This window comes from Labeo rohita, chromosome 9 (genome assembly GCF_022985175.1).
Source record: "Labeo rohita strain BAU-BD-2019 chromosome 9, IGBB_LRoh.1.0, whole genome shotgun sequence".
NCBI lineage: Eukaryota > Metazoa > Chordata > Actinopteri > Cypriniformes > Cyprinidae > Labeo > Labeo rohita.
The window spans coordinates 36,133,597-36,147,317 of NC_066877.1; the positions used below are offsets into that span (position 1 = coordinate 36,133,597).

At 30.5% G+C, this 13,721-nt stretch overlaps 1 protein-coding gene across 1 annotated transcript; it reads right to left on the reverse strand.

The window, feature by feature from the left end:
• Window positions 1–164: 164 nt before the first annotated feature.
• Window positions 165–13,071, reverse strand: gpm6bb (glycoprotein M6Bb). The gene is made up of 4 exons (XM_051119824.1): window positions 12,870–13,071; window positions 3,714–3,900; window positions 1,705–1,905; window positions 165–342 (listed from the first exon to the last, which is right to left on the reverse strand). Exons 1-4 carry the CDS (start codon window positions 12,916–12,918, stop codon window positions 165–167), a joined length of 615 nt encoding a protein of 204 aa, XP_050975781.1. The 5' UTR covers window positions 12,919–13,071.
• Between the last annotated feature and the right edge of the window lie 650 nt (window positions 13,072–13,721).

Genomic DNA, 13,721 nt, shown 5'->3' on the forward strand with positions numbered 1-13,721 from the left:
TGTTACGATATGTGTTTATTTAATGTTTATTATTATTATTATTATTATTATTGTTGTTGTTGTTTTTGTGTTTAGATTTGTGTATATGTTTATTTTGTTATGGTTGCCCTCTCCCGTCTGTCTCTCCTAATTGCGCTCGTTAGAGCGCACACAGGTGTATGGAGTTACGGTGACGTCAGGGGTGGCGTGGCGGCGTTTCTGCGGAGGTGATTTAGTCCTGTTTGGAAGATTCCTCGAGGAGCTCTCCTCTCTCCCTGCTTGACGTTTTCTTTTTTGTTTGATAAGTTGTTTTCAAGCCATATTGTATCTCCGATGTCTTTTAAAACCTTGTTGGTTTGAATACTGTGAAAATGTGTTGAATCACCTGTTAAAATAAGGAGATCGACGTAGGGAGGCGGGTGCCCTTTTGTTTCTTCAGTCTTTTCTCCTGTTTTGTGGCTAGTAGGGAGGTAAGATTTTGTTGTTTCTTTAATCTTTTGTTTAGTAGGAAAGAGGTTTACCGCAGTAGTTAGTTTTGTGAGTTTTGTTTATTATTTTGGCTTTTTCCCCCTCCTGAAGTTTATTATTTATTTTTGTCTCCATGTATCAATAAATACTTTTTGATTATGATATTTTCTTGGTTGATGGTTTGTTTAATTTAATTAGTGAAAGCGGGAGAGGAGACTCCGGGCACCTTATGTTTTTGCGGGGTTGAGGTGCTCTATTTTGTTAAAAATAAATCCCCGAGTGTTGGTTAATTGTTAGGGCGGGCAAGGAGTTGTGGTGGTGCAGCTTTGTCCGACTTCGTAACAGTTTCATTTATATTGTCATTTAATTTATTTGATTATTTTTATAATTCATTTTATTTTATTTTAATTAATATGAAATATTTATATTTTTTACTAAATTATATTTTTTTTCACTATTATATTTAATTTATTTTCTTATGTACTTTGATTATTTTTATATTATTTATTTTATTACTTAAGTTTGTATTTGCTTTTATTTTGTGATTTATTTTTACAGTTTTATTTACATTATTTTCTAATTTACTTTGTTTCAATTTATTTATTTTTGAAGTTCTTTTTATATTATTTATTATATTTGTTTTATAGAATTTTTTTAATTTAATTTATATTATATGATTAGATTTTTTTTTTTTAATTTTGTAATTTGAAATGATCAAATGTGACTGTAAAGACAATCATAATTTTACAAAAGCCTTTTATTAATGATTTATTAATGATATTTATTAATGATTTAAAATAAATGCTGTTCATCAGTGACAATAATGATGAATATTTCCTGAGAAGCAAATCATTTTATTTAGTTATTTTTGTATTATTTATTACATTTATTTGATAGAATTTATTTTACTATTTTAATTTAATTTATGTTGTTGTATAATTAATTTTATTGATTTTACCTTTTTTTGTAAAATGTATATTATAAATTTATTTTTTAATGTATTCTTTTTTATTTTGTAATTTATTTCCCTATTTTATATTTTTTTTTCTCATGTAATTTGATTCGAATTATTTTTATTTTTTATTAGTACTACTATTTATTACAATTTATTTATTTATTTATTTACATAATTCTACTTTTTACATATTTTATTTGTTTTTACATTTATTTTACTCTTTTATTTAAATAGGTTTCTAATCAAATTATTTTTATGTATTATTAATTAGTATTATTATTTATTATAATTGATTTTTTTTTTTTATCATATTATTCATCAGTATAGCTACAGAACGTTCCCGTACCATCCCGCTGATGCAGCGTCCGCAGACGGTGGTCTTGAACTCGCTGTGGAGCTCTTTGACGGCGCTGGTGGTGTAAAATCCCTCGGCGAGCAGAATGATGCCGTACAGGAAGAAGAAGGAGGCGATGCCATATATGACGTACTGCATGAGCTGGATTCTACAAAAGAGACAAGAATAATTCACAGATGTTACTGATGGTGTGTGTTTCATTTCCATCCATCCAGACCATCTGGAGCGTCGTCTTAGTGAAATCACAAGTGTGTGTTAGTGCAAGGTGATTCTGCCATTAACCTCTGCCCTGAAGACTCAGCATTGTTTGAGAACATCTCATCACTGCATGTGACCTTAATTAAAGTGTTGAGATGGAGAACAGAACAAATGTGAAGCGCTGAGAAATCATCAACAGATGTGAGCACATTTAACTGAGCACAAAACAACTGCCCAGGATTATTCGCAACAGGTGAGTTTTATCATTTAAAGAGACCAATCTGGAGCTCAGATAGATGAAACAAACCGTGAACCAGTGGATGTTGAATGATCAGCAAAATTTCAAGTAAATGCATTCAATTCAGAGCACGAGTTCAAAAAAATTATAAAATGAGCTGCTAGGAATCAACATAAATCCACTACACAGCATCTAATGTCTTCCCATGAGGACTTAATTAAGTTCATGTCATTTCAACATCTGTAAGACCATATTTTGTTGACAGCATGCAGATGAAACTCTTTAAAAAAAAAAAAAAAAAAGTCAAGTACGTAAAAACAAAAACCTAAAGAATTAAAAAAATAAATAAAAACATACAACTACATTATATTTTCATTTCTGTTTTAAAATCAGGAATTTTAATAATAATAATGCACATTTTCCCTATAAATTAAACTCTCATTAATGTAAATTTATTTAATTCTTTTTACATCTTTTTAAATAAAATTTAACTGTACACATACTATATTTTTATTTATTATTTTTCCATTTATTAGTTATATACTATTTTTTTTTAATTATTTTCTCATTTACTTTGATTTTATACACACATTTATATACATGCATTACATTAATGAAAATTTAAAGGGTAAAATTTGTAATAATTATCATTTTTATATATATATATATATATATATATATATACACACATACAAATATATATATACACATATACATATACATATGTACATATATATATATATATATATATATATATAAATGTTTTAAAATTAGGAATTTTAATGATAATTATTACAAATTTGACCCTTTATATTCTCATTAATGTAATGCAAAAAAAAAAAAAATCTCATTACTGTAATGTTAAAACTAAAAATTTCATATATATATATATATATATATATATATATATATATATATATATATATATATATATATATATATATATATAAAATGATAATTATTACAAATTTTACCCTTTAAATTTTCATTAATGTAATGCAAAAACAAAAAGAAAAAAAATCTAATTCTCATTACTGTAATGTGAAAAAATGATTTAAAAAATTAAGTATTTCTACATGATGTTAGTAGGCATTATAGTAATTATTTTAATAATTAGCAATTTTATTGCTACCCAATATTTTATTGAAAAATGTAACACATTATTTTTCAAAAATCTTGGGTAAATAAAAAAAAACTTAAATGTAAATAAATTAAAATAATACTTGAATACATAAACAAAAATGTATGACGGTTTCCAAAAAATACTGTGCAGAACAACTGTTTTCAACATTGCTAATAATCAGAAATGTTTCTTGAGCAGCAAATCAGCACATTAGAATGATTCCTGAAAGATCATTTGACAATTCAGCTTTGATCACAGAAATAAATTACATATAAATTACATATAAATTTAATTTACAATAAATTTTTGCCATAGATTCACACAGAAAACAGCTATTTTAAATAGCAATGATATTTCACAATTTTAACAGTGTTTTCAGAAGTTGTTCCTCACTCACATGTCGGTCAGCATGGCGTGGTCTGTGGTGATCTTGGAGAAGTGGTTCTCCAGGATGGTGAGGGTTCCTGTCAGAGCGACGTGTCCGCAGCCGCAGAAGAGCGCCACGCCGGAGAAGCACAGGATGGTGGCCACCAGAGACGCGTATGGCACGCCGCCCAGACATTTAATACAGCACTCGAAACAACCTGCAGACACACACAAACTCTGTTAATACTGATCACAGTTTGAAGAGCTTTACTCAGTTAAAAAGGGGCAGATCAGGTCAATAGCACAACATGCAGGATTCACGTTTCTTATACACATGCTTTAAACGCTGCAAGCACAGCATTAACACACATATAGTTCATGATTGTAGTTCGTGTTTGATGTGCACCTGAGAACGGCTTGATTCATTTACTGTGACCTGAGTCATTTTGAGACACTGTTATTGTGAGTCGCATGCGTGTAAATGAACACAGAACAGAGCTTTACTCAGAAATGGGGAGTGCAACCCATCAAATATAGCTTCATGGTTTGAAAATGAAGAAATTAAAACATTAATATGAGTATTGTAATTTTACAGTAAAATTTGTATCACTATAATAAAAATCATTTTAATCAAATTACATGAGAAAAAAGTTTATAAAATAGTGAAATAAATTACTAAATAAAAACATAGAAAAATGTAAAATAATAAATTAAATTAATTTATAATATACATTTTATTTAAAAAAAAATGCAAAAACAATAAAGTTATATAATATAAATTAAATTAAAATAGTAAAATAAATTATTTAAAATAAATTTGTAAATAATACAAAAATAACTTTAAAAAATAAATAAACTGAAAAAAAAAAATAGAAAATAGGAAAACAATAAAATAAATTATATAACAATATAAATTAAATTAAAATAGTAAAATAAATTATATAAAATAAATGTAATAAATAATACAAAATAACTTAAATACATTTTATTTTACAGTATTATTACCACTTATTTGTTTATTATTACTTCAAAATATTAAAATAATTTGAATTTTATAATCAATCATCACAAAATCATGACAATAATTATTATTTTATGGTCATAATGAATTGGTCAAAAACTTCTAGATTTTTCAAGTTTTCTCCAAATCGCGCAGCTCTAGAAGGATTTCATATGCAAAAATAAATTAATTAAAAAAAATAAAATTAATAAAAATTACTTACTTAATTACTTACTTAAAATAAAAAAATAAAAATAAAATTACGACTTTTATTCTTACAATTTTTTCTTGTAAATTTGCAAATAAACTCAGAACAGTGAGATATAAACAATTGTAGTTTATATATCATGAGATATAAACATGCAATTCTGAGAATTCTCTCAATGGAAGCCCATAAAAAATAAATAAAATAAAATAAAATAAAATAAAATAAAATAGTATTTTTTTTGTTGTTTATTTATTTATTTTTTGTGGGCTTTCATTTGAAAAAAAATTACCCTACTAACTTTAGGATGATTTTTTTTTTTCTAAATATAGCTATTAAAGCAATCTAGTGAAAAGTCCTGTATGTTTTCATATCGCAAAATATAATTGCAGAAAAACTATATACCAGATGTGTCGAATTTCCCAAAATTGTGCAGCTTTATATACTACAGAATTAAAGGAATAATTCACCCAAAAATAAAAATGGTCATTTACCGATCCTTACATTATTCCAAACCTGCATGCTTTAATGTTTTCATGCTTTCAAGTGAGGAGGCTAATTAAATTTAAGTCATAATTGATCGTCTTACCGGGAAACAAAACTCTGAAATCTAATCCGTGCTCATATTTGGATTCAAAATGGCATGTTGTTGCCACATAAAGACTTCAAAAGACTTGGAACATAATGCACGATTAATATGGAACTTTAATGATGCTTTTTGTTTTTGTGGTCACTGTGGGTTTCCAAAAATAAAATAAAAAATTCCACTTTTGTTTTCCACAGAAACACATGGAATAACAGCATAACACAAGAGAGGCAGTAGATCTTTAAAAGATTGACAGATTTTCTGCTTTTGGGTGAATCATTCCTTTAATAAATGTGCCATCAAACTGTGAAGCTCCTAATTAAAAACAGTGTAAAACACCAAGTGTGAAAGCAAAGACTAAAATAATCAGCTGCATACGTGTGTGTGTCTATGTGTGTGTGTTTTCTGCTCAATCTAGGCAGTTTGAAGATGTTAAATGAGTAGTTAAAAAGTTTCTGCACCAGATCTTCACAAACAAAAACAAACAAACCAATAAAAAACATATGCAAACTTTGGCTGTCGGTTGGTTGATTAAACAGAGAAGTGCATGCATACAAGAATCAAGACCATAAAAAACACTAAACTGCAGAAATTCTGTACTAACGGAGCCGTATGGGAATGTGAGCATATCTCTCGTCACCTTAATAATAACATACTAACAATGTGGTCAGTTCTGAACCATCCAAAATGATAATCGATGAAGATTTATAATGACCTGATGAAATGACTCACATCTGTTGCTGTACAATCTGCTCTAATGATAACAGCTCATAATTTGTCATTTACATTTGTAAGGGAAATGAACCAAAGCCTCATTTAAACAAGACATAAAAGAAAATGAATGTGCTGTGAAACACGTCAGCAGTATATTTAAAGAGTTAAACAACTGGAGGATTTGATGCATGTACAACAGTGTTTGGTAATAACTGAAAGTAAATATAAATATATATAAATATAAATGTATTATATAATATATAAAAAAGGAAATATATATGAAGTAAATATAAACAATCATTAAAAAGTTTTTAAATAATAATAATAATAATTATTATTATTATTATTTTAATATAATATTTAAAATAATAATAATAATAATAATAATAATAATAATAATAATCATCAGTATAAAAGTAAAAGCAGCAAAACAATGCCATAAATGTCAATCTTAATCTTTTAAACAATTTAAATATTTAAAACAAATTTCAGGTTACAGTAATTAGAAAGAGATATTATTTTAAGTATTAATAAGATTTTATTTTGATCCTGGAAGGAGAGCTGTAAAAAAAAAAAAAAAAAAAGAATTAAATTAAATTAAAATGTTTCTTTTTCCTTTGTTAAAATGTTTTTTATTTTGTTTTTTGAACTTTTTGAAATTGATTAAATCAGTTTTTGCATTTATATTTTGTTTTCAATTTCATTGAAATTATTTTAGTTCTTTTGTTGTTTTTGTAAATTTTATTCGTTTTTAAATACGTCTATATTGTATTTCTTAATTTCTATAACTTACCGATAGTAGTGACACTGCAAATTTAATTAAATTTTTGCAATATCATGAGATTTCAAGACCTCAAAAAAGTAAACATAATTCAAATAATAACAACATATTTCAAAATTATAAAATTATTTAAATAAAATAATAATAATAATAATAATAATAATTATTATTATTATTATTATTATTATTATTATTATTATTATAGTTGTTGTTGTCGTTATTATTATTTAATTTTAAAGGAAGACTTTTGACATTGCGACAATATATTCCTGTAATCGTTATAATTTTAATGTGTCCAGATGTTTTTCTTCTGATTTTTGTTTATAATTCTCATTATTCTTAACATTTTCATTAGGATTTATCAGTATAAAAGTAAGAGCATTAAAACAATGACCTAAATATTGATGTTAATCATTTAAACAATTTAAATATCTAAAACAAATTTAACGTTACAATAATTAGAAAGAGATATTATTTGAAGTATTAAGTAAGATTTTATTTTGATCCTGGAAGGAGAGCTGTAAAATAAAATAAAATAAAATAAAATGAAATAAAATAAAATAAAATAAAATAAAATAAAATAAAATAAAATAAAATAAAATAAAATAAAAAATAAATGTTCCTTTTTATTTTGTTAAAATATTTTGTATTTTGAACTTTTTGAATTTGATTAAATCAGTTTTTTTATTTTCGTATTGTCTGTTTTCAACTATTTACGTTAAAGATTTGGTTATTTTTTTATTTTTTTATTTTATTTTATTAGTTTCTGGATTTTTTTTTAACACGTCTATATTGTATTTATTTATTTCTATTTCAGGTTTACTTAAGTTAAACTAAATTAAAATGAGAAATGTTGCCTTGGCAAATAGCTTTAATAAAAGTTTTTTTAATATTTTATTAATGTTAACGTTTATTTTATTTAAGTAACCTTTTTGTTTGTAATTTTTGTTTCAGTTTTAGCTAACTTTAATAACCCTGGTTCTTAGGAGGTTTTGTGAGATTTATCAATTTATATAAAGACAGTAACATGTTTAACAAGCCTCAACTGATGAGATCTGAGTCTACATGTGTACATTTATCACCTTTATCCGGGGCTAGAAAACAGAGCAGTGATTTAATTCAGGGCCCCATTGTGCAGCGTCTGAATCCTGAACGTTCCTCGACGTGGAGGCCTTTTTCCCAGCACACAAAGGCAAATTAAAGCAGATATATTAAGCAGCAGAGAGAGGCCCTTTCAGAGCCCGTCTGCGTCCGACAGTTTGTGCCCAGCTTTTATGAGGCTCACCGGGGTGAAAGCTTTCTGTCCCAACTAGTGAATAGCCGTTTCCATAGCAGCGAGTTAACCACAACCCAGTGAGTATCGCCCACGGCACAGTCTCTCACGACCCACAGAACACACACACACACACACACACACACACACACACACTCTCTCTCTCACTCTCTCTCTCGAAGCCACTATAATGCTCCCATCTCAAAGAGAAATGCTACTCTATTCTCAGCCTCTCCAGAAAGTCTTGGGAAATCTGTAAAGTTTTGGTTAAGTAAGAGTGGTCAATACAACCAAAATCATCAGATGATTCATAGCAAATGAATCAGTCTGACATTAGTGTAACAACACATTCACATTATGACAAAGCAGTCAAACTAATATTAAAGCCGTTTTAAATCTGAATTCTTAATTAGTAGTTATTTTATTTTAATTATATTTTACACAATTTTTATATTATATATTAGTTACAATGGTTATTAAAACATCCCAAAAAGTATATTTATTAATAAATACATTTTATTTATTTTATTTATTATGTACTTTTTAAATGTATTTTTTATTTATAGAAATGTGCTTCATTGTCATAAAGTCCCACTGCAAAAACAAAAATAAATAAATAGATATAGAGATATATATATATATATATATATATATATATATATATATATATATATATATATATATATATATATATATATATATATATTTCTTTGTTTATATTTAAAGTTTTGTTTATATTTTTGCAATATAACTAATTATGGACTTATTTATTTATTTTCTTACTTTTGCAATATATATTGCAATAAATAAAAATATTTTTTTAATTGCATTAATTATTTATTTATACTTATATTTTCATTCTTTTTCTTCTTAATATAATTAAGAATTATATATATAGTATTATTTTTATTTATTTATTCATTATTATTATTATTATTATTATTATTATTAATTATTATTATATTTTACTTTTTACTTTATTTTACTTAAATGTATTTAATCTCTTTCTAATTACTTGAATGTAAATTTCTTTAAATATTTATGTAAATATTTAACTATTTATGTAGAAATCTTCTGAATAATTAATTATTTGTTTATTTGCTTGCCTATTTATTTAATTAAGCAAGCACATTTCCCCCTCCAGTATCATTCTAATTTTTATGCAATATATATATTTGATTTATTTATATTAAAAAAATGCATCTAAAACACAAGTATATTCTTTACAAATGAATACCACAGAATAATAAATACTTCATGTGATCGTAGTGTTATTTCTTCTGTAAGGTTCTTGTTTTGCCCTTTAATAATGTTTGTTTATAGAGACACTGATGCTGTATTCAGTAAACTGAACTTCGCTCCACAAACACTTAAACGCTGTCATTACACATCACTGCTGAAACGCATCTCCCAAAAACACACACAAACATGCCACATTCCCGAATCATGAGCCGCATTTCACTCTTTCCAGCGTTCCATACCAGCTTACAGCTGTGATTACGCCTAGTTTCTGACCACAGTCATATTTCATTGCTGCTTTCAGACAATTACTCCCCATATACTCGCCGAAATGTGGTCTTGCTTTTGAACCGGATCCTGTCTTTAATTGGCACAAGATTTGGTTACTTTGTGTTGACGGCAGTGGAAAAACAAAGAGTGCTGATCGGGATTCAACATCACTGCCTGCTAGCAGAAACACGGCCTCATGTTAGACACACAAACAAACTACATCTTCAAAGCCTCCCTCACTCCACCGAATGACATTCACATACTTTGTGGGGCACTGGAGGAGATACTGAACACCCTACACAACACCCAGCTGATATTCACCTACATTACAGACTGAGAGAGTTAGGAGGAGGAGAGAAAGGAGAACGAGGAGGAAGAGGAGGAGAAAAGGGAAAATTGGAGGAGGAGGAGAAAGCATACGGAATGAAAGTGGTGAGGAGATGACAAGGAGCAAGAGGAGGAGAAAAGGGGGATGAAAAGAAGGACTAGAAGGAGGAGAACAAGAGGAGGAGGTGAGGAGGAAACAAGGGGGAGAAAAAAGGGGTGACGTAAAGGATGAAAAGGAGAAGAACAAGAGGAGGAAGAGGAGGTGGCGGGGTGAAAGAAGAAAATGAGGAAGGGAGGAGAAAGGAAAGAGGAGCGCTAGGAGGTGAACAAGAGGAGGAAGAGGATGTGGAGGAGAACAAGAAGAACGTGGAGTAGGGGAAGAGAAGGAAAAAGGGGCATAAAGAGAAGGATAAAGAGAAAAAAAGATGAGAGGAAAAGGAGGAAGAGGAGAAGAAAAACATGAGGGAGGCAAAAGCACAAACGTAAGAGAGAGATGTGGAGAAAAGGAGGAAGAGGAGGAGAAAATGGAGAGCAGAAAAGGAGGAAGACTAGAAGAAAATGAGAAGAGATGAAAATAGGAGAAAGAGAAGAAGAAAAGGAGAAAAGAAAGGAGAGGAGGAGAAAAGGAGAAGGAAGATGAAGAGGAAGATGAAGAAAAAGAGAAAAGGGGATTAAGAGAAAGATTAGGAGAAAAGAGGAGAAGAAAATAAGAGGGGTGAAAAGGTACAGGGAGAAAAGGATGAAGAGGAGAAGGAGGAAGAAATGAAAAGAAAAAAGAAAAGGAGAAAGAAAAAGAAGAAAGATATGTAGGGAAAAGAGGAGGAGGAAAATGAGGAGAAAAAGGGGAGAAAAAGGGGAAAAAGAGGAAAAGGAGAAGAAAAGGAGCAAGGGAAGAGGTTAAAGTAGGAGGAAGAAAATTGACAAAAAAAGAAGAACAGGGAAGAAGAAAAGAGGAGAACGAGAAAAGGAGGTGGAAGATGAGTAGAGGAGATGAAGAAAAGGAGAAAAAAGAGGAGAAGAAAATGAGGTAGAGGAGAAGAAAGAAAAAAGAAAGAAAAATAAGAGGAGAAAAAAGAAAAGGAGGAGGAGGAGGAGGAGTGGGACAAAAAAGGAGTAAAAAAAATAAGTGGGGAAAGGAGGAAGAGGAGAAGAAAAGGAGGATGACTAGAAGAAAAGGAGGAGAAAATGAGGAGGGAGAAGCAGTGAAAGCAGGATGAGTAGGAGAAAGAGGAGAAGAAAAGGAGAAAAGAAAGAAGATGGAAGAAAAGAAGATGAGGAGAAAAAGGGATAAAGAGAGGGAAAAAGGGAGAAGATGATGAGGAAGAGGAAGAGGAGGAAAAAATAGCACAAAAGAAGAAAAAAGTGAGAAATGTGGAGAAAAGGACAAAGAGAAGGAGGAGAAAAGAAAAAAGGAGGAGAAAAGGGAGGGAGAGGAGGTGAAAGAGGAAGAGGAGAAAAAGGAGGAAAGAGGAGGAGAAGAAAAAGAAGAGGCAGAGAAAAATAAGAAGTGAAAAGGAGAAAGATGGGAAGGGAAAAAGAAGAGGAGAAAGGTCAAAGAAAAGGAGGAACAATGGAGGAGGATGAAAAGAGTTAGATAAAGATGATAAGGAGGAGAATAGGGAGGAAAACAAAGAGGAGAAAACAGGAAAAAGGGATGACAGAACAGAAAGGAGGAGGAGGAGGAGGAAGAAGAAGAAGAATAAAGAAGATAAGAAAATGGACAGAGGGAGGGGAGAAGGTCATGGAGATAGGAGAATAAGAAGAAAAGGAGAAGAAAAAGAAGCAGAAGGAGATGCAGAAGAACATGGAGGAGGAGCAGTGCTAGTGCATGGAAGAAACTATGAGTGAGCAGCTGCAGAGACCCAGTGCCAAACTCCATTTGCCTCATCACTGCATGTCAAACTCCAAAATTTCTCCTGGCTTTAGAATACGAGCAGAACGCCAAAGCCGCAGTCAGAGGAGGTCCAGCGCACAAAGAGCCCAGTGTGACGGATCAGAGCCTCGCTCAGACCAGCACAAGGTCAAGACCCGGCACTTCCGGACCCTTCTATAGCGGGACGGCCGCTACTCACAGCACATCCTCCAGACACATAAAGCTCCAGAAAGCACTTCACCCTCAGCCAACGTCCAGCTGATCTGAAGACCCAATATGAGACACAAACAGATGCTTTCTCACAGACCGTGTCATGCATTTGGTGCAGGAAATGTGTTCATGCCATGGAAAAAAGTTGTAGTGAGTAAAGGAAAGACTAAGAACGAAAGTCACAGCTAATATCCAAACCTCTGCCAAACACAAACCTCTCAAAAAGAAACTGGAATGTTCTGGAAAATCATGTTTAGGACACGAAACTGTAAGTATGCAGAATAAAGATAAAAAATACTTCATAAACAGAATAAACAGGTAAAAAGTCATTTATAACGTGCATTTGAAAAAGCAACAGGTGCCAAACATCTTCTCAAGAGAATAGTTTATAAACATGTCAACAAAAGAGAAGTTTCCCTGAGGTTTTTCACCAAAATAAAAGCTCTATGAATCAACATTTGAATGCAAAGAAATAAATAACCACAAATATTAGTATTTGTCACATGATGTTAGTTTTAAGGCCTTACTTGGACCACTGACAGAACTAAAAGACTTTTCAACATCAAACTGCACCAGAGTTTGACACAAAATACACAATTTAAAAACATAAAGATCCAGTTAATAACCAGCTATAATTGCAACTCATGTGAAGCAGCGAAACACAAACGCAGCACTGACTGCCCCAATAATGAAACTACTGTAACGGTACCTCGTTTCTCCTGACGTTCATCGTCAGTGTCGTCATATGGAGTTTCCATGGCTGTTTCGTAGAAATCCAGAGGAAAAATCCTCCCTCCTTTAAACTTCTCTGGTTCTATTCCTTTGTTTTCTGTCTGTTTCTAGCTCTCTTGCCACACAGAAACTAGAGATGTTTCCCAGTCACGTCTGCACCAAATCACATTCCCAGGCCAGCACAATGCCCGTGGAGGAGGTGGAGGAGGAGACCCACAACACTGAAGTCCACCACACACTCCCATGCATATATTAACATACTCAAAAAAAAAACACCGGCCACAAACTAGCCTTCCATCTGCTGCATGACCCATGAGAACCTAAGACATGGAAAGAAAAGGGGAAGATTCCCACTGGACAATGAAAGACAGAAGAGAAGATCAGAAAGCAGGAACAGATGGAGAGAGGGAGCTAGAGGTAGAAATGAGAGCAAGATCAAGAACAAAAGAACTGCAAGTTGCAACTTTAAAAAAGATTTTGAAGATGCATTTGTGTGTTGGACAATTCCATAATTCTTTTTTTACCTGCTAATAAAGACGTAAGCTAGCTAGTGCAATAGTGCAACAAAATCAAAAACAAAGGAAGAACACTATGCGTGTAATTTATGCTTCATCTGTATTTATTCATTCTTGTGCTACCATAGAGAATGATGGGAAATGCAGTTCGGACTATCACCTCAATATCAATATCTAAATGAGTACTGTTTTCTGGGATTTTTTTTTTGTCGCTATTTTCAATTAACAGTACTCAACATGGTAAACAATAAAAATTGTGAAAATTTACATTATGATTTACCAGTATTTCCTAAATTAGAGTTCATGAGGGAGCT